This window comes from Gadus morhua, chromosome 13 (assembly GCF_902167405.1).
Source record: "Gadus morhua chromosome 13, gadMor3.0, whole genome shotgun sequence".
Classification (NCBI taxonomy): domain Eukaryota; kingdom Metazoa; phylum Chordata; class Actinopteri; order Gadiformes; family Gadidae; genus Gadus; species Gadus morhua.
In genome coordinates, this window is record NC_044060.1 from 16,034,364 (window position 1) to 16,055,408 (window position 21,045).

General features: G+C 44.1%; 3 protein-coding genes across 3 annotated transcripts in view; 1 reads left to right on the forward strand and 2 right to left on the reverse strand.

Moving 5' to 3' along the window:
* The first annotated feature begins 687 nt into the window (after window positions 1–687).
* On the forward strand, window positions 688–5,839 carry grik6 (glutamate receptor, ionotropic, kainate 6). The gene is made up of 10 exons (XM_030375936.1): window positions 688–845; window positions 1,068–1,153; window positions 2,336–2,367; window positions 2,618–2,797; window positions 3,099–3,322; window positions 3,429–3,520; window positions 3,655–3,872; window positions 3,987–4,206; window positions 4,388–4,632; window positions 4,948–5,839. Exons 2-10 carry the CDS (start codon window positions 1,069–1,071, stop codon window positions 5,044–5,046), a joined length of 1,395 nt encoding a protein of 464 aa, XP_030231796.1. The 5' UTR covers window positions 688–845; window position 1,068; the 3' UTR covers window positions 5,047–5,839.
* plch2b (phospholipase C, eta 2b) lies at window positions 5,277–15,165 on the reverse strand. The gene is made up of 20 exons (XM_030375923.1): window positions 14,453–15,165; window positions 13,194–13,340; window positions 12,624–12,867; window positions 11,945–12,074; window positions 11,065–11,235; window positions 10,857–10,950; window positions 10,451–10,654; window positions 10,187–10,307; window positions 9,936–10,107; window positions 9,499–9,615; window positions 9,177–9,260; window positions 8,835–8,938; window positions 8,656–8,744; window positions 8,359–8,544; window positions 8,151–8,258; window positions 7,951–8,075; window positions 7,518–7,602; window positions 7,292–7,438; window positions 7,112–7,191; window positions 5,277–7,017 (listed from the first exon to the last, which is right to left on the reverse strand). Exons 1-20 carry the CDS (start codon window positions 14,787–14,789, stop codon window positions 5,926–5,928), a joined length of 3,837 nt encoding a protein of 1,278 aa, XP_030231783.1. The 5' UTR covers window positions 14,790–15,165; the 3' UTR covers window positions 5,277–5,925.
* Window positions 15,166–15,516: 351 nt separating this feature from the next.
* The window catches only part of skib (v-ski avian sarcoma viral oncogene homolog b), a 25,975-nt gene continuing 20,446 nt past the window's right edge, over window positions 15,517–21,045 (reverse strand). Inside the window, exons 2-7 of the mRNA XM_030375928.1 lie at window positions 21,039–21,045; window positions 20,751–20,860; window positions 19,824–20,092; window positions 18,963–19,267; window positions 18,281–18,511; window positions 15,517–17,748 (exon numbers count right to left, since the gene is read on the reverse strand). The exon at window positions 21,039–21,045 is cut by the window's right edge and continues 110 nt beyond it. Coding sequence (XP_030231788.1) covers window positions 17,485–17,748; window positions 18,281–18,511; window positions 18,963–19,267; window positions 19,824–20,092; window positions 20,751–20,860; window positions 21,039–21,045 — 1,186 coding nt within the window. The 3' untranslated portion in view covers window positions 15,517–17,484. The remainder of the gene's footprint in view (window positions 17,749–18,280; window positions 18,512–18,962; window positions 19,268–19,823; window positions 20,093–20,750; window positions 20,861–21,038) is intronic.

A 21,045-nucleotide genomic window follows, 5' to 3' on the forward strand; every position in this document is an offset into this window, starting at 1 on the left:
AGAAAATCCGCAAAGATCAAATGTAGCTATACAATTACATCACTAGTCAAATTACTTGGTCATGGTCCCAAATTATTGCTTCATAATGAATTATTTTCCTTCTTTAAAATGTGACTCATGATTGAGCCATTGGGCTGAAAAAATAATGCTAGTCCACTAACTCACCGTCCAATGGCTCATTTATTCATTGCCCCGGTTCATGAACAGAATTTATCTCCAACAACTCAATCTATGTACAAAAATGTTATCAAGAGGAGAAACACATGCAAATAGTTATAGGTGGCTTTTATTCAGCTTGACCAGGAAATCCCCGGAGATCATATGTAGCTATACAATAAGATCACCAAATTATTGCTCTATAATTAATAATTATGTAGATCATTATAGAATCGATTTTTCACACAATTCCAATGTTCCATTATATCTATAAACAGTGGTTTTAGAACTGATCCAAAACTCATAATCGCAGTATTAGAAGAAATGAGAACGCACTTTTCCACATCAAATTAGGATAGAGCAGGCGCATTTTTGAAACATGAACAGCACACAAAATACACACAATGACTAGTATATAAAATAAATACACCATTATATATACTTCTTATACAAAGAAAAGATACATTACATACATTACATATCATACATTTTAATACATCAGATATCATGGTTGCCAATATATGAGAAAGAACCACCCCCTCCTAAACCCCCATCTCATTCTCCATATACTCCACCCACAAAACTTTTCTTTGCGCTCTCTGGTCTTATTCTGGAAACTTCACAACCACCTTCAGCAACGTCCAGTGCAGTTCTGTAGAGAGCGCCGGGAAATAACATTGCTGTGTCAGGTATTTTAACAGAGATATATTTTATTTTGTATTCTCTAATCTGGACCCTTGGTAGTAAGCTTTCATTAAAATATTTTATTCATATTAGCCTTGTTTGCTTCTCAAGAGTTGAATTCACTTTTTGATTGACTTTTATCAACAGTATTGTTTTGTTACTTCGACTTCATGTCTTAAATGCATTATATTAATCAGTGATGGATTGATTTTCTTCATGACTTAAAGGATGCAGACTGTTTCCATTCGCCCGCTGCTGGGATGCCTTGTGTGTGTTGCTGTGCTCCTCTTGGACTTAGGAACGTGTACTGCAGGTAAGAGGCCGATTTCTAAGTGACACTTTTCACTTAGAAGCAATACATGACCCAGCAATATCAGATCTATCCTGCAAACATGGAACGACGTTGGGTTGTTGTACCACCAGACGGCAAACTATACTTGAGATTAAAATAAATTATAGGAAGACATCACCTTCGTAAGAATCCATTCAATGGTTTGCAATTAGATACCATTATCATTTAACACAGGAGTGCATGTAATCTAGTTTGATTGACGCATCTTTTGTCGTGCTGCCAAGCTTGTGTCGTTTTCACTGCTTGATACAGTCAAAGCTTCTGTGGCTTGACAATACACACATGGATCAACTGGCAGCTGGGGAGGGGACGGTATCAAATTGTCGCATCCTGTCTGGCATGCTCCCAGCTCACGGTCGTGTAGAAACAGGAAGCCAGCCAGCTGAATCTCTCACAAAAAAATGACAAAATAAATCAAGGCCATAGAACATACAAAGGGCCTATGTTTTCAGAGAGGCCAAGGAATGACAGGAGCCCGAAGAGCTTGTCTACGTGTCATCTTTTGAAAAGGAAGAGCCGGTTGTTGTCAGGATGGCCCGGTGGTACTGATGGAGCCCCCAGGCCCCAGCCTGAATCAGGCCTTTTGATACTCTCTGACTCCCCTCCCACCTCCCAGCGGCGTGCCTTTGTGATGGCTTCAATTAACATCATCAGTTTTTGACTGGTCCTTGAGAGACTCTGGCGTTGGCAGATGATTTCAAAGAAGGCGGAATGGAGAATGGCGAGATCTGTAGGATACCGGAAACTCGTGGGTGACTCACAGGGCATCGCCATCAACCCAACCCCGCCTTTCACCTCATGCACTTGTAACTAAAGGGCTGAATATGGCGATCAAACAATGCACCCCTTTGATTCCGATAAATTTAGAGTGCTTTTCAACTTTGGTCAGTTGGTCGGGAGTACAGGCATGTATCCAAAAGTTCAAAATAAATTACAATGGTCGTTCTTTGTGGCAGCTCCAAAACATTAGTAATGGTGTTTTTCTTTGTGTGTGTTTGGATGCTTATTTGATCTCCCATGGTCTGGTGTTTGAACTGATGCCATTCTCCCATGCTAACAAACACTGCTTAGCAATTCAAGTACTGCTCAATGGCTCAGAATATGAATAGTAATAAAAGTATGTGTTTATCTTTGTTTTTTTAGCACAACCAGAGCTGAGGATAACAACAATAAAGGTAGAATGTTTTCTTTAGCCCAAAGCAAGTCAATCATTAGGGATTATATATATATATATATATATATATATATATATATATATATATATATATATATATATATATATATATATATATAATCCCTAATGATTATATTATGTATAATATATATATAATATTATATTATACTATTATATTATATATATATATATATACATATATATGTGTGTGTAATGTGAAACTCATGTTGCATTGACTTTGCTCATATTAGCAAGATCCCTACACGATGTCCAAGGGCTCTCAGCTGGAAGGCTACTGCATGGACCTGCTCTCTGAGCTGGCCAAAAAGATGGGCTTCAGGTTCAAAGTGCACCTGGTGAAGGACGCATCTTATGGTCGACAGGACGAGAGTGGGAACTGGAACGGGATGATCGGAGAGGTGGTTAGAGGTGTAAGTAAAGGGCCCTAACCCTAACCACACAAACCACGTGTACTATAATGTAATTTCACTTGAATAATATACTGTAGTTACTTTGGTTACGGTCGGCTAATGCTATTTCTGTGTTGCTTCTCAGGGTGTCTGCCCTTTGGATTTAGATTTGCTTTCCTTGCCCTTCTTAGACGGCTCGCACTTCGCAGGGATGTAATTCAATAGCCTCTGAGACTGTAACTTTATCATGGGCTGTACAAATCATAAGTGAACCGACTTGAATGTGGATGCGTCCTGATGTGTTTTCCTCCATGCCCCCTAGGAGGCAGATCTGGCGGTGGCCCCTCTGACTCTGACAGCTACTCGGGAGAAGGCGGTCGCCATGACCAAACCCTACATGCAGACGGGCATCAGCATCCTGCTGCGGAAAGACGTCTCAGAGTCTGTCTCTTTCTTCGATTTCCTCAGCCCTTTCTCAGCCCAGACCTGGATCGGCATCCTCCTGGCCTACCTAGGAACGGCCTTCTGCATCTTCTTGTCCGCCAGGTCAGGAAGCCTTGTATTGACGTAGAATCAAGCACAGACACCTTTTTAGATGGTTCTTTGGATTGGTGTCAAAGTGTAATATCTGTCATTGTGGAACAATGTGCAGACTCAGCCCTTGCGAGTGGAGGTCAGGGGAGGAGAACAACTTCAGCCTGCTCAACAGCTTGTGGTTCGCAGCTGGAGCTCTCACCCTGCAAGGTAAAATACATCGAAAGAAAAAGAACAAAAGGCAGACATGTCAGCCGACTTCCTTTGAAAGCATCCCCAAAATGGCGGTTTCCGTTCATTTCGGCTGTTCTTTTGTGTCTGTGCTTGGTCTCTCCTTTGGTCAGGCGCGGGCCCTCACCCCAAGGCTCTCTCTGTGAGGATTGTCTGCTGCAGCTGGTGGCTGTTTGCTGTGGTGCTGCTGGCCTGCTATTTCGCCAACCTGAGCTCCTCCAAGGCCTCAGAGTCCTCCCAGGTGACGGTGAAAGGATTCGAAGACCTGGCCAATCAGGACGGGATGGAGTACGGCTGCCTGGCCGGCTCCTCCACCCTTGCCTTCTTCAAAGTAAGCCTGGCGTGTCGGTTGTTTGCTGTCACTCAAAAACATCTAGCGCACGTGTTTTAGATCACAACCCTTCCACGCCGTCTCTGTTGTAATGGCCTTTATGTTTGTGGGCAGAATTCCAACAACCCAGCCTACCGCAGAATCTTCGAGCACATGGAGAGGGCCAATAGTTTTGTGGCGTCTATGGACGAGGGCGTCCGTCGGGCTAGGGAGGGGAACTTTGCGTTCATTGGAGAGTCTGTGTCGCTGGACCTGGCGGTGGCTCGCCACTGTAACTTGGTCAGAGCGCATGAGGTCATCGGAATGAGAGGGTACAGCATCGTAGCCCCAATAGGTAAGACTAATTCAAGGCTTGATCAAGTCTTCAACCATTATCACTAAGCTCAATGACAGTTTTGGAGTAGTCGTAGTTGTTTTTAAACATTTTGAAGATATATATATACATATATATACATATATATATATATATATATATATATACAAATATTTGATTATTTATTACTTTGTTATCCCAGGCTCGCCTATGATAAAGAACCTCAGCGTAGCCATCCTGCAGCTGAGTGAGGCTGGGGAGCTGTCCTACCTGCGCAGCAAGTGGTGGGCCAGCAGCTGCCTGGCGGACTCAGCCAGGTCCGCCGCCCTCCAGCCCCACAGCCTGAAGGGCATGTTCCTGGTGCTGGCCCTGGGGCTGCTGCTGGGCATAGTGCTGGCTGTCTTTGAGCTCACCTCCAGGAGCCGCAGCACCGCCGGCGATCAGAGGGTAGGTGCATTTACACAGATACACGTGGAGATACACGCACAGTATACTGTGCATAGCGGACATGCCATGTGATGTAGGCTAGTCTTTCATGCAAACCACTACAAATGTGTGTTTAACTGTTTGTACATTTGATCGCATTTTGAAAATGTTTTGTCACTCAATCAAATTACTCTACACACACACACGCACACACACACACACACACACACACACACACACACACACACACATACACACACACACACACATACATACACATATACCTACCGTATATTTTCAAGTTGACATTCATTCAGTATTTTACACCTCTTTCAGAAATCGTGCTGTACTGTTCTGGCTGAAGAACTGAGTCAACGCTTGAAGACCCCTAACACAAACACATCTCAGGAGCCCTCGGACAAAGAGAGCGCATAAGTTCACGTCAGTGTTCCTGAGGCCTGACCTCACTCAAGAAGCCTGGACTGGTCGCTTTTAAGCGCACTGGAATAATAGCTGCAATGTTGTCAGCGTGCTGGATAACATTGCTTTGGAATTGGTGTTCATCAATTGTAGAATCTAATTCAATATTAATATATTATTTTAGGTGTTTTGTGCAGAATGTATTGCTAATTAATAGCAAACCTGTTGAAGGACATAATGGCAAGCATGTTATATATAACGTTTATTAATTCTTAAGCATCAGCTTTGCTGAATAAGCACTTTCACATATATCATTATATCAATATATTGTTAGAAAAATATGCTGAATTGAATGTACACCTCAGACATTCAAGATAAATTAAAAAGTATACCTATAACTACATTCTAACCCTTTCAATAGAAATGTATGCCCATGCACTATGCATTTTATCTATATGGTGGCTTTGTACAGTTGGCAATAGCATCTCATAACTGTTATATACAAACATACAAAATATGCTGCCTCATCATAAGGTATATAAAATAGAACTTAAATTGATAATAGTTTTAACCATAATGAAGCAAGACTAATTATTTAATCCCGTATCCTTTGCTAAACTAAACATTAAAGTTGTACTCAGTCTGTATGCAACAATGCTTAGCTTGTTAAGCAATGCAAAAAAAGCTATTTTATTTTATCTTTTATCATTGTATTGTATTCCCCTTGAAAGCCTAATGATCTTTGATGACTGTAGTCAGTATTAGGAAATGTGGAACTGTCTAATAAATAACAGAAAATGAAAAAAAAGATTTCTTTTGTGGATGTTATACACTGGGAAATAACAATGTATATTGTATATACAGACGCCATTGTGCACATCCTATGACTGAATGTCACAACTCATCATTGAAAAATATGGGAGATTTGCAGCGGATCTCTCTTATCTTCTGGTCAAAGAGGGCATTCATCTCTCTCTGCAAGGTGCCTCCACGCTGGTCTCTGCCAGCTGGCACGCAGGAAGGCATGAGCTCCAGGCTGTCTATGCTTGCATCACTGCTGGATGCGCTGCCAGACAGGCAGAGTCCGTTCTGTACAGGCTTCACCTGGTCACTGTGGCTGCCGCGTTCCCCCTCAGGAGGCTTCTGCCAGTGGATGGCAGGTTTGCGGTTTACCGCCGGTGTCTGCGGAACATTAATCCGCCTCCGTGGGCAGCTCTGCGAGCGGCCCTTGGTTTGTATTGGCGAGGGCGGCCGTTGCTTTGGAGGGCGCTCCAAGGTCCGTCTTTCCCTGGCAGGGGACGGTGGGGGGACGGGTGGGGGTAGTGGAGAAGCAAGGGCGACAAAGGGGTTTAAGGGGAGAGGATGCTCTCCGCGCTGGGGGAACCCCCCAGTCGACTGGGTCTCTGCAGCCAACTGGGGTTCAAGGGCGATGTTGCTCCCTGGCTCCAGTCCCTCACCGAACCCCTTTAGCGCAGGCGGCTCAACCGGTGGTCGTTCGAGTGGAATCCAGATTTCATTCGATGGATCAAGCGGATCTTCTGCCGCTTGCAGTGAACCCTGGGTAACGAGGTCAGGATGATCGGGAAGGACTCTCTGCGGGAGGATTTTGTGATCGGAGTCGTCCCGTCTCAATTCCACCACGGTCGACCCCGAGCTGGAGACGGTGGAGGATGTCCGACTGAAGATCCCTCTGCTGGCCTCCGGGGGCTCCTGGATCTGAGCTCTGTGAGCACGCTTCACAGGCTCGCTCACGGCCCCCTTGTGAATGGCGGCTTTGGCTGCCGGCCCCAACCGACCAGGAAACATGTCCGCCTGCCGGCTGTCCTGGGAAAGGGAGTCCACGTCCTTGCGGAAGTGGTGTGGATGTACGTCGTCGGACCACATCACCGGGACGTCCACAGACTGCTGCTTTTGATGGCCCTTGATGTGTTTCTTGGCTGCTTTTTGCAAATGTTTCTTGGCTGCCTTTACTGCATTTGACTTGACCTATTCATATAGGAAAGATAATTGCATGACAATTTTCCATGGAAAACAGTCAATCAAAACCCTTTGGTGTGTACAGCATGTTAAAATTATTTACCTTTCCTGTTATATCATTAATAGCAACATGGACAAAAATGGAGGCCTCCTTCACACCCTCCAGATACACATGCCGATAACCTGAAAAACATATTGCAATGTTAAGGAATTTGATTACTTTAAGTCCTAGATGTATTTTATTATAGCATACAATAATGTCTCCAGTGTTATAGAAACATACCTGGCATCATGCTAGTGAAAGCTATTGTCCTCTGTCCAATGAAATTTCTTCCAATTGGATCATGATCCCACACCTGGAAACGCACCAGGGCAATTTGCGGCATCTGAATATTGAAGACAACAGTTTCCTCCCACATGGGGTTGAAACCTGAAAGAGACAACGAGAGAATTGTCAATGAACCATTTGTGTTGTAATCAAAGGAGAATAGTAACTTTGCTCAGTTTACCGTTATCGTCCACCACTCTGGTCTGCTCTTTGGAACAGTCAACAGGTAGGCCGATAATTTCAACTTCCACAAATGGATCGATGATCTGAAGCAAGAAAAATAAAACGCACAATTATCGTTGAAGAAAATAGGACTAAAGGCCTTTTTATGGTACCACGTTGCAACTTCCCGCAACGCAATGACCACGCTGACGCTTCGACGCAGTCGTGAACGTTTTATGGTTCTCCAGTCACCAATCACAGCCCTTTCTGCTGCGTTGCCTCGACGGTAGTTTACGATTTTTGGGAGGCGCACGTCCGGCCCTTGCGGTGGAAGCAAGGAGGGTCCGCAAGGACGTAAGGGGTCCGTAACCCCTTTGCGTTGCGTGAACGTGGAACCATAAAGAGCCCTCTAGGGTTAGGGTTGGGTTGATAGCATTGTGTAAATAGCTCACTTCTCCTCTGTCTCCAAACACAGAGTCTTTGGGTTTGGGAAGCTGCTGGCCGCTGATAATCTTCACAACTAGCTGAGCCTTTCTCTGTCCGGGTAGGGGGTCTTCCAAAACGGGATTAAAGGCACCTGAGGAAGGCCAACATACACTTTCATTCTATCTGCACAATAATATCAAACTAGATCAAACTAATTTGTTCATACCTTTACACATGCATTTAGGCTTCAGAATATATCCACAGTTGCCATTAATTGAGAACTTGGCTTGATTCAATTCAAGCATACGGCCCTCTGTTTGGTAATTCATTGCAACTGAAACACAAAAAAATATTAAATTGAAAAGAATGCTACAAACACAAACTTAAAATCAATCCTTGATAAATTCCCAAAGCCTCTTTTAGTCTTTGTTTACCCATGTGGCATCCAGCGTTCCAGAAGGGCTGTGGGTTGAAGTTGCTAGAGTCCACTCTGTAGTTGGATGGGTAGACTCGCAACAGTTGACGCTGGTTAAAACGCACCAACTGTCCCGGCATCAGCTGTAAGATCTGGTTCATAACGGTCTCGTTGAGGGACGATACCTGCCAACTGGTCAGGTGGGCTGCAAACAAAGTGTGTCAACAAAGTAACGTTATTAAATGCCCTACATTTATACATGGGGGAAGTAAAGAGAAAAGGAGATGTATTTGACGAAGCATTTCATGGATGTTACCTTGTGTCTCGATATCATGAACACGCACAGACTTGGTGTACTTGACCAGGTCAGACAGAGCTCGCGACAATCTCATGGTTTTCCTTTTCCTAAATGAAGTTTGAGTGCAGAACGGAGTTAAATAAGCCCAATTGAGAAAGGTTGTTGGTTGAATTATGGATTACAATTGCCATTCCTACTTTGGGTGGTAAACAATTCGAGTGTCTTCGTTTTGGCTGTGGATTCCAGGGTGGGTTTCTCCAACGGATGACGTTCGCCTTTTCCCTTTCATGGACTTTTTCCTCTGGAATTTTTGTGTAATACATTCAAATGATTTCATTTCATTATTGTTAGAACTGAGGACTTTGATAAGTAGACAAATTAACAAGAGTTAGAAGACAATGAACTTTCAAAAAATGTGGGTCTAGGACAAAAAGTCATCCCACTTGAATGTACAGTGTAATTAACGGTTAAAGAGTTGCTGCTACTGTTACACAGTAGAAGAAGAGGGCTGGAGTGAGAACGGTTTTTGAATGGCTGACCTTACGTTTGAAGCTCCTCAAGATGGATCTGCAAAATTGTTTCTTCCTCTTTGGTTGAATTCCAGCGGCTGGGCCATTTTCATTCTGAAACAATCAAGCACAACAGCTCACTTAATTCAAATTGCATGTAATAAGATTGCATTGGGAGTCTGTCTGTCTGTCTGTCTGTCTGTCTGTCTGTCTGTCTGTCTGTCTGTCTGTCTGTCTGTCTGTCTGTCTGTATGACCATCTGTCTCTTCAGCTGCATGTCCATCTCTCTATAAATCTGCGTGTCTCTCTGTTTTTCTGTCTGTCTGTCTGTCAATCTCTCTTTCTGTCTTACTGGGTTTTTCTGTGTGTCATCATCGTCATCATCCTCTTCCTCGTCGTCCCCAGTGTCTTCATCTGAAACGTCTCCTTCCTCCACCTCAGGATCGAGGTTTGCCGGCAGCTTCTTTCCCTAAACGATAAGCAAAGGCCACATATAAGGGAACTGCCACCTTCAACAGTAGCTCTTAAAATGAATGTCCGTTCCACCTGATGAAGCCAGAGCACCTGTGTATCAATACCAGTGTTGTAACCATACATATATTTAGGGAGGCACTTGTGTTCCTGAATGGAATTACAGACGTCCTAAATATACTTATTATGTCATTTACATCTGATGCTCACACTGACACCAATGGGAAAATTATTGAAGGCTTGTTTTTAAGGATATTGATGGGATTTTGATGTTTGAATATAACATTTCTATGGCTTTTGATGGGATTCATACTCTACCTTGACTAAAACCTTCCCCTTTAGGATCTCAGGGGAGGGCAGCTTCCTGCATTCATTCATGTTGATGTGGGACAGATCCACCTTGTCCTGCAGCACCTCCATCAGATACTGAGCCATCTTTTTCTGCTGTGGCACGGTGCAATGATTCTCTATGGACAGGATCACTGGGTACCTACATAGGAGCATAAGTACATATTTGCACGGGACGGCAGCATACCATCACCATTTGTGGTTTATAACGGGGCACTTACTGTGACTTGATGAAAGCGTATTTGTTGATCGTTTCGATGACATCTTTGAAGAGGATCTTGGATGTTAAGGTGTACCCGTGGTGTATAATGGGTTCCCCGTCCGGGCCGTCCCAGCAGTCCACTGAGGAACGGATGCCGGATTGAAGGATTGAAGGATTGAAGGAAAGAAAGAAAGAAAGAAAGAGAAAAAGACAATAAGAAAAAGGTATTTAGTATTTTCCATAATGACAGTTGTAGGTTGGAGTTCCAGATTGAGGCTCATACCCTCCACACAGCGACAGCCAGCCTGGAGGACGTAGGCGTACATGTCCACCCTGGACTGGGACAGAAGCTGGTCTCCTGTCAGGTAGGTGTTGTGGGACGTGGAGATGTAGTAGTTGCACAGGGGCTGGGTCATGTCCTGGTTCACCGTGTGGTGCTCTGGGTTGAAGATGTCTCCTGCTGGACTCCTCATGTAATTGGTGAATCCTGAAGAAAAGTAAGGCAGATAAGCAGCATTATATTGTTTTATAATTGACTGCCAATGCGTCCTTTCGGTGAGTCGGTTAGCATATATGTTATATATGACTATATATATTGTGTATAAGGGGGCCTATTCGACTATAATAAGACTATAATAGTCTTATCAGAGTATTATGAGGTAGGGTAATGTGATGCCACTTCCACGTACCATCTATACCCAGTACCATGTGCTGCAGGTTCTCAGGACAAGGTTCAAAATGGGCCACGATCTCCAGCAGGTGCTCTCTGGGGAGCCCCACCATCTTTGAAAGTAAACCAAAGCATTCGGCCCCACAATGAGTGGTAATATTTCAGCATGCAACCCATTGAAGGAACTGAATACAATAACACCGAGAGAAGGGTCCTTTGCACGCCACCTTCTGTTCGATCTCCAGGAAGCGGGCCAGGTCGCTGAGGTCCAGGACTTCTTTGTGGTTGCTGTAGGAGATCATGATGAGGTAGAGGTCCCGGCGCGTGGATATCATCTTGTAGAAGGAGCAGAACTCCTCGAAGCCGAGCGAGCCCTGGTTCTCATCAGTGTCTGCCATCTGCGGATAGACACCAAAACCGAGGCACAAGCTGTTCATATGTGCACTGTGTATTGCACTTCAAATAAATGTCCCCTGCCACAAATCTGAATGACTGAAACGTATTCACACACCATGCATGTGTTGAGGTGAGCCAGGACATTAAATATATAGTATATACTATGGCTCTAGAGAAATGATGTGATTTATATATCAGTTAATATGGCAGGGAGTGTGCTGCACTGAGGCACAGAGGAGAACGGGGAGCTTTTGGAAGCTGTCATACAGGCAGAGCAGTGATTTCCATCTGCTAGATGGGAGCCAGACAGGAAGTCATGGCTTCCTGTCGCTCACCTGTGTCGAGCTGGCAGACAACGTGTGCCATAAGGGCTGAGCAATATAGCTGACATACATACTGTGGTTTTCACATTCGGGCAATGTTGGAAAAGCTGAACGACTTTAGAAAAGGAAAGTATATTAATCAATGAGTTGTTTCTTAAAATAAGAAACAATCAAATCATTGATCGTTTTATAATTATACGATGTATTTGACCAAACATGACATGAAAGATACGATGCGATACTTTCTTATCTAGTCTTATCCTTTGAGATCAATACACAGTTATATTAAATGCAACATTATCGATGATATGTAATAGCTTATTATTTGTATTATTTTTTATTGAAGATTGTAAACATTATAATTTGAAACACACGTGTTGTGGCTTACCTTAAACATCTCTCGGACCTTCTGTCTGGGCAGGTTGACGTTGAGTTTGTGGAGGAGCTGGTGAACCTCTCCGATGCTCAGAGTGCCGTCCCCATTCTTGTCTGCCTCTGAAAAGGTCTGCTGGAGCCACATGAAGCCATGTTAAGGTGGAGTTACATTACTGAGTGGTATTACTAACCATCATCAAATCAAATCACAATATACTTTATAGTCCCCAGAGGGGAAATTAGTAATGGACACCAGTGTGGCTGCCAGTCAAACACATGACCTACATGTGTACTTCATGAGTACAGTACATCCATCCATCCGTACATCCATCCATCCTTCCATCCATCCATATATACAGCCATACAACCAATAACCATAAATAAAATACTTTTTATACTTTCGACACTTTAGTTAGTATTTAGTAGTCCTAGTTGGTGTTATGTAGGCCTAGTTAATATTAAGTAGGCCTAGTTAATGTTATTTAGGCCTAGTTAGTATTTAGAAGTCCTAATTGGTATAAAGTAGGACTAGTTATGGTTAGTTAGTATTCAGTAGGCCTAGTTAGCGTTGTGGGCCTAGTTAGTATTTAGTAGGCCTGGTTAGTGATATGTAGGCCTAGTTAGTATTCGGTAGTCCTAGATTGTATATAGTAGCCCTAGTCAGTGACCAGTAGGCCTAATGCAGAGGATATTGATCGCGGGTGCGCTGCCTTCTGGCCAGGCAGTCTTCATCGCTGATGCCAGCCATGAGGTACTTGAGGCCGGTTATCCAGGTGCGAGCATCCTCCCCATTGGTCGAGACTAGGTCGAGGGACTTGACTCGTTCGCCGTAGTAAATACTGAAGCAGCAGTTTGGGTCGAAGCGGTTGTCTGCGTAGCGCTGGAAGATCTCAGACTTCTTGCCCTCACACACTTCATGGATAGAGTCAATAGTTACTGTGAGGAAAGACCAAGAGAAAGAAAGAAATTAATCCACAACCAAACAACACACCCCATTGGATCAATACTATTTTGTTTCTGACACTGACACTTCTCACCTAAAGACACTCACACAGAAAACCGGCATTGCTCAAGTGATGAGTCTAGAGTCTAGGGAAAGATCATCATGGACATTGGGGTTGGAAACCAGAATCTTTCAGCAGGGAATCAAACAAACCTAACCCATGCTAGATGATCCTTCCCTCATTCATCTCACAGTCAAATAAACTGATGTTCAGCTATTTCATATTAACAACTAAACACCGGGTTGCTCTGGTTCTCACTCTTGGCCTTGTCGTGCTTGCGTGACGGACGCCAGCGTATGCAGGACCTGTGCTCGTCCAGATAGAAGAAGCGGTTCAGGCCTTTCTTCTTGCCCTTCAGTTTGATCATCTGACTGCCGCTCTGCATGGTGCACATGCACCTCTCAACTGCAAGGAGGAGGCCACAGAAGAAAGGAGACCTTGAGTGACACTAAACATTGACCTATCAAGGACCTACACAAGGACTCATGGTGCATTGGTTTTATGATGGTTTATTTCTGTACTGATGAGCCTCCAGCGATTCTGTGAGGGTACTTTTAAGAAAAAGATGCTATACTATTTGCATTTGGCAATGTTTCTGTTATTTGTTCAACAGATATCCATTTTGTGAGGGAAACACAATGAAATGAAAAAAAAGGTAGATAGGAGGTAGCCTCCCTTCTGCGAGTTGGAGACCAGTACAGCATTACCACACAAGCGTTTGTTCATAGGATTACTCAGCTACGTCACACACAAGCTTAAGTAGGGGTTCAGGTTGAGTGTAAATAGCACTCTTGCCAGAAACCCTATGCAGACACTTCTGAAATATGTATGGGGGGTGACTAAACGAGGCTGAAATAATGATATTATCACTTTCATTTTGTATATATATTATATACATAATCATCATAGGCAACAAATCGTTGTGTTGTTGGTTTTTTCGGTTCAGTGTCATCCTAGTTGGATTTACATGGACTAAAGGAGTTGTAATGTTTTAAAGGGATATGCAATATGTTGCTTTGGGTTCTGAGAGGCAGACAGGCGCGTGACGTAGCTTGGCACTCCAACTAGGATAATCCTGCAGGATTGTCTGGACTCCATATGCCCATTAGATACTCACACTCTCCTGGGTCATCCGTCCCTCGTAAACCTTTGATACGAGGCACATTCCTTCATCTAATATCATCGCAGGCCATGCACCAGCTTCCAGTCTGCTTGACAGGTTTTTATTATCATCAGGCTTCGATAACCCAAAAACTGAAGGATTTCTAGGAAACTCTGGGGACTTTCTGGTCCATTTCCTTCTGTCCTTTTAGGAAAGAATGAGGAATTCACAGGAAATTTCCCGTGAAATCAGTTTTCCCCAAAAAGGGAATAGGAATATAAAATATTGGGTTAACTTCACAGAATCCCCTACCGATGTCTGCAGCATCCACAGACGAAGGGAAAGTTTCCTAATGGTTTACATGATATTATATGACCTTCATAAGGAAACAATGAAAAGAATGCATCTGTCTTACCCATCTGTCCCAGTCTCCATTTGGGCTGTGCCACCACGCTACCCCCTATCCAGAAGAATTCCTCGGCCAGCCTGGAGATGGAGTGTTTCTGCCACAGTTTTGGGGAGGTCATGATGGACCCTGTGGGGTGGCTCAGGGGGCTGCCGGTGGGGGCCTGCTTCCCCTGGGGAGACGACCTCTTGCTCAGGGAGGGGGACAAGCTGGAGGGAGACAGGGCCTGGAAGGTTGTCCTGACGGGGGACAGGCAGGGCGACGGCGGGGTGCGGTTCAGCCCCGGAGAGGGAGGCACCATGTTGGCCGGTGCCATGTTGTTCATTCCTCCTGCGCTGCAGTGCATCGCTCTCCAGCTAGCCCTCCTCCCGGTTCCTCCGGCTGTTGTTGCTCACTGGACATGGACCCTAACTTCCAGTGGGGGGGGGGGGGGGGGGGGCAGAGGAACTGAAGCACAGGCAGTCGCTGCTCCTCAGCTCCAGGCTTACCTCCTAGACACACCGGTTCTCCAGCCTGCTGACCTGGGTCTTCCCGCAGGGATCAGTGGAGCTGGTGCTGGTCCCGACCGTAGTCCATTCCATGTTCTTCACCGTGTGTGGCTGGGCGAAGGGGAAGGAAGGGCTTCAATTAGCCATGGAAGCTGAGGGCGGGCGTGTTTATTTATCTTTCTGCTGGGAGCGCTCGGAGGGGAAAGAGGTTATGAGACACGTGTCACTCACTAATTCTACTTCCTCAGGCTATAATCCCAGAGCGAAGCCCCAGCCCAGGCTACCTTGTGGGGGATGTTCACGTAGCCAATAAGCCTCTGGAGGAGGAAAGAACAGGCTGATGAGAGGGGAGGAGCTATCATTAGCATGCAATTATAGATGTGGTTATTAGCACTAATGTGACATGGTAATTGTCATGAGGATTTATGGCGGCGTCTTCCATGTGTTTTACAAATGTTGTCCCAAATCAATTAAGCACCCGGCGGAAATCAATGAAATGAAGCTTGTGCCAAAGTTAGTGTCAAAAGTCTCCTAGATTGTGAATCGTGTCTATTTTTTTGGAATAAAACAAAATGGATTTCAACATTTCTGTAGGATTGATTTTATTTTAATGGGTATTATACATTGTTTTGAAGGAAAAAGAACAGTGAAGCAAGCGGCAAATTAAAACTGCATTTCAAAAACTCAAACTTCAACAGCATCTTGCCAAACAATCCGTCTTGATATTCCGTTGTACCCGCAGTACATTTAGCAGGGGTCAGTAAGAATAAGACATAGAAGTGATATTTGTGTCTAAAATGATTGAGACCCCGTAAAGATTTTAACTAAAGAATGTGCCATTTCTACTCTATGTCACTATACCAACTCTAGCTGGGAAGCCCGATGAGGAAGTAGGTACAGATGTCATTTTACGTTTTTGGTCTGTGGTTTAATATATCCCCTATAATACATGAAACATCAGGGCTCTTTCTCTTGATAAAGACAATAATAGGATAAGGTAAAACATTCCGTTAGTGTGTAATTTCAGCGAAAACAAAAAATAAAATAAAAAGCATAAGCCAAAAGAACAAAGCATGAGCCCGATATCCGTGCAAGGAAATGCCCTTTAATTGCTATGATACTCTGGGTAACAATGATGAAACGGTAGCACTGGAATCCAAATATAAAGTCTCTTTTTGGTTTCAAGTAAGAGCAAAAAATAGTATTCATTAATAATAATTGATTTAAGTTTGAAGCAAGCAAACATACAAACAAATATCTTATTTACAATATCACTGTATTTACATCTCAGGACACAGTGGGTGTGGGAGCTCTTTTACAAGTTGGTTGTTTTCACTTGATATTCGAAAACTGCAATAGGGAGTCAAATGCACAATGCAATTTTTCTTTTAAAAAGTGCAATTTCTTTTTTTTTAAGTAAAAAAATATATATCCATATTTTGTATACATGTAGAAATGTTGTTCATATAAACAGCATCAATTGATTTAAGAGCCCGAAAACCAGTGACTAAAAATTAACGCTTTTTTGTCGGCAAGCAGTAGATTATTACAGAATATAAATTATTTTGCATTACTCAATAGAAAATCAGAAGTACCGCAGCTCAATGAAAGACAGCTATCAAGGGCATCTCTTTCCATCGATCTTCTATAGGAGGGCAACATATTAACTTTACCTGCAAAGCTGTTGTAATATTGGAAAGTACATTTGTCATTCATTTATAACTATAGTTGCAATACAAACACTATATTTTAAAAGACAAAGTTTGATCAACAAATAAAGTCGGTTCAGGATAATAAAAAAGTTTGTAAAATATCTAAGCATAAACAATAATGGACCTGACGGGCGTGACCAAACTGGCTCCAATACTTCAGGCTGTAGAATATACAAAACTATAAGAAGCTGATATACAGGCGTATACATGTTTATGTTTATGGAGGATTTTATGTGACTTCTGCTTCTTGGAGATCAACCGTTTCTTAGAAAGTAGCCCACATTTGCAAAAAAACATACAAAAAAAGCGAGCCGGTGGTATGAATGTAAATAGTGGTAAACTGGTTGGTAAAACTGACTCCAGTGGTTTGCAATAATACCTTTAAATGCACCAGGATTTCGTGGCACTGGCAAGAGTTTGATTGTAACCTGTCTTTTGTAATGTTTCACCGAGAACAAAATGTTTCTTCCCTAAATATTCAAGTAATGTAATGTGGATATACTGTATTTGCACATCTTTAAAAATAGCTTATACCAAAACGAAATCCTTGAAAGCCATCAGGTATCTGGACCGGGGGCTCTGAAAGTCACTGAAGAGGAGCGCTCCCTCACATGGAAGCATTCTTCTCTTTAATAACACTCTACAACATGCTCACACATAACAACACAACTTTCCAGTTCATCTCATAAATCCATATATTATCCCATTAACGTGATTTCTCAATCAGCGACATTTTCTCTGTTCTTCTTTTCATATAAATGTTACTTTTGCCAACGGCTCTCAATTGTTTAATGGCATAACTTATTCCCCCCCCCCCCCCCCCCCCCCCCTGACCACAGCGTCAGTCGGCGTGCTGTGAGATGTGTTGGTGCGGGTCTGCTATCGTTGGTGTGCTGTCCAGGTGCTCTTGTCCTGGATGCTTGCTGGTGGTGGGGCTGGTGGTGGGGGTGGGGGTGGTGGTGGCGGCCTGCTGGGCCAGCTGGGCCTGCAGCTCCTTGACCACGCTCTCCAGGCTCTGCCGCGCCGCCCTCTCCTGCTGCAGCTCCACCCGCAGCTGCTCCCGGTCGACCTCCGCCTGCTGCAGCTGCACGTGCAGCTCCTCGATCTGCACAGCGGAGCAGGACGGAGTAGAGGAGGACAGAGTGGAGGAGGATAAAGTGGAGGAGGATAGAGTATAGTAGAATAGAGTAGAAGAGCGCAGATAGGTATATCATTAGAGAGGCAGACAGGTAAATCATCATTAGAATATAATATAATAAAAGTATTCCAAACAAGCATCCAATTGTTGGATACAAGCAATTGGATGCTTGTTTCGAGCTAATATTAAAAATCAAAACAAGACAACTTTATTTAAATATCGGCTAAGTTTGTGCATACACATGAAGCCATCAAAGAAGCAAGCCACCATTAAAGTTATTCTGTTGTTACAACTAGCTATTAGCTACCACACACACACGCACACACGCAAGCACGCACACACACACACACACACACACACACACACACACACACACACACACACACACACACACACACACACACCCACACGCTTCCGTTCCATCTGATGGATCGTTTGCTTTAAAATATCAAAAAGGTTGGGGTCAGGAGAGTCTCATCCTCTGTGATCCCGTCCGTACCTGTGCTGAGTACTTGGCCCGGAGGTGCGACGCCTCGCAGCCCTTGTCGCATACGCGGAGCCGCCTCTCGCGCTCCAGCTCTCTCCTCAGCTGGCCGCACGAGTCCTCGGCCACCGCCATCTTCCTCTCCCAGTCCGTGTGCAGCCGCTCGATCTCCTTCCGCAGGCTGCGCTTGGCCTCGATGGCCTCCCTCAGACGGCCTTTCTTGGCCACCCGCACAAACTCCAACTCCTAGAACAAAAAACACATTTAAAGGACGTATTGTGTTAACGATATCACTTTTTGTTCACTGCTAGTACTTATTCATAGTCGTTTAATAGTCTATTAATGATTTGCATCTTGGATTACACGCTGGATTTATATAGTTAGCATGATCTATGTGAGAATTAAACTCTCTAAGTATCTTTACTTATTTAAAATATTTCTTCATGCATAAATAATCTTGACGAATCCGTTTTTTCTGTGTCGGGTTTGAACTGAGATGTCGAGTGTTGAGCGACAGCCGTAACGATGAGAGCCTTGTCAGCGCGTGTGTGTGTGTGTGTGTGTGTGTGTGTGTGTGTGTGTGTGTGTGTGTGTGTGTGTGTGTGTGTGTGTGTGTGTGTGTGTGTGTGTGTGTGTGTGTGTGTGTGTGTGTGTGTGTGCGTGCGTGTGTGTGTGTGTGTGTGTGTTAGCGTCTCACCTGCTGGAGACAGCGTTTAGCCTGCAGCGCCGCCGCTAGCTTCTCCTCCTGCTTCACCTGCATCCTGGAGATCTCCTGCAGGACCTTCTCCCTGGCCTCCTGGCTGTCCAGACCCCCATACAGCATCTGCCTCAAGGAGTCCAGCTCTGGGCAGGAGCCCCCCGGCGGCCCGGCCATGGGCCCCTCTAGAGGAGCCGATGGAGGTGGGGCCCCTGGGGGACAACAGCTCTGAGGGGCGGCGGTCTGGGAGACGCCGCCGGAGCAGGCCAATGGAAGCAATGGCAGGGAGGAAGACGAAGGCGGGTCTGGAAGGAGGAAGGACGGGAGCTTGGTTATTGAGTGGGAAGAGAGATCCAGTGTCTTACAGTCAAACTACTGCCATGGTATTGCTTTGTAATCGACTTTTGGGAACACATATGCAATTACAGAAAGTAATAGAAAGAATTTATCCATAGATAGATAGAATATATAAAACAATTTAATCTTTGATGTTTGATAAGACATGATATTGATATTTTTTTATCGATATTTCTTCAAATAGTATTAAGCATATCACTACAATAGGGGCCGTTTTTGAATAATGATCATTAAATACAATCTTAGCATTTACTCAGACATTTGAAAAATCTAAAAAGAAAACCTCCTCTATATTTTTGTCATACACTACAGAGTGCTTTGGATGTAATTTTCCACTAGATGGCGGTACTGCGAAGGCATCTAGTCAATCACCGGCAGGGTTCATTTTTAGATGGTAGATTTCATTCTTAGGAAAGTTTGCTGTTATCTTACACTAAAGAGGCCTTCTTCATAATATACACAATCTCTTTATTGATATTTGAATCAAAGATTGGTTATACTCACAGTCATTGCAATCGTCCACATCGATCTCTCCATCCGTCTCCATCTCTTCGTCCCCGTTGCTGGCATCGGGAAGAGAACCTCTGAGCGAGGCCGGTTGGGAGACCTCATTGGGCAGGCTGTGCACTGTTCGCGAGCTGGCTCCGGAGCCCTTGCCTGGGGCAGGGGTATCTCTGGAATGGGCTTGAGAGGAGGCCTCATTTCTGTGGAGGGCCCGGGGAGTGGGTGTCAGCCTGGGAGTGAGCAAAGACTCTTGAATCTTTGAGTCAGACCTGCGTGGATCACATCGAGTGTTAATCATTGATTACAGGTCATGCTCTCTCTTTGCATATAGAATGATGTCACTCTATCTTTCTATATGTCTTTGTATGACTAAACGGTGCTTGGATTAAATCTATATTACTTTTTTTTTAAATAGCAATTTTTATACAAATGATCCAATATCAATCATAAGATCTCGAGATCCATTTGTTGTATTTTAAGGTTTGAGGTCTTTTTGTGCCTTAATGGACTGGCCATTGAAAAGAGACCTGAAAGTGTGGTGAAGAAGAGAGGGGATTACATGTGATCGATCTTTTAATATCTGCGTTTTAGCGTGGGTGATTGAAGCTTAGTTTAGAATGCCCTTGGTTCTTCCACTCCCAAGATACTGTGTATACTGCTGTAGTGTTTTGGTCATGTTAAATAAAAAGTACATTCATGTAACATAATATACAGCATTTTGAATAATGCAGCAGGTTAGAGGGTTCCTTTGTCAATTTACTGCATTAGTTCGGTGTAAATGTCTTTAATATCCAAGCAAAATTGGCATTGTAACTGCAATATCCCACGCCTAATCATTTTATCGAACCGAATCGAATATAATCGATTCAAATCAGGGGCGATATCCAGCACTAATATCAGGTGTATGTTGCTCAAACAGTCACGCACCTCTCGGCCTCGTTGCGAGGGTTGGATTTCTCCTTCTCTGTGGTTGGAGTCCTGGGCGACCAGGGGCGGAACGCGGAGGGCCTCTGTTTGAGCTGGATCTGTTTCAGGTCCTGGAACAACAAGCGGCAAAACATTATTGCAGAGCGCTCTCGATGGCGGACCGGACCAAGTGTCAGATCCACCGAACAAACAACAGGGAATCTACTGTCAACCTCCGCGACCCCTGACCCTAAGCACATCAGGTTTCACACTCGCAACAAAAGGGGACATGTAGCTAGCTGTACAGACCTTGTTT

What these genes read in the sequence shown, in the direction of transcription:
- plch2b (XM_030375923.1), bottom strand. Translation starts at nt 14,789, where the DNA reads ATGCACTGCAGCGCAGGAGGAATGAACAACATGGCACCGGCCAACATG. An exon ending in TTTCACTAGCATGATGCCAG is followed by an intron (nt 7,192 to 7,291) that starts GTATGTTTCTAT and finishes TATGTTTTTCAG; the next exon opens with GTTATCGGCATGTGTATCTG. An exon ending in TTAATGATATAACAGGAAAG is followed by an intron (nt 7,018 to 7,111) that starts GTAAATAATTTT and finishes CTATATGAATAG; the next exon opens with GTCAAGTCAAATGCAGTAAA.
- grik6 (XM_030375936.1), top strand. Translation starts at nt 1,069, where the DNA reads ATGCAGACTGTTTCCATTCGCCCGCTGCTGGGATGCCTTGTGTGTGTT. An exon ending in TGGAGCTCTCACCCTGCAAG is followed by an intron (nt 3,521 to 3,654) that starts GTAAAATACATC and finishes TCCTTTGGTCAG; the next exon opens with GCGCGGGCCCTCACCCCAAG. An exon ending in GCACCGCCGGCGATCAGAGG is followed by an intron (nt 4,633 to 4,947) that starts GTAGGTGCATTT and finishes CACCTCTTTCAG; the next exon opens with AAATCGTGCTGTACTGTTCT.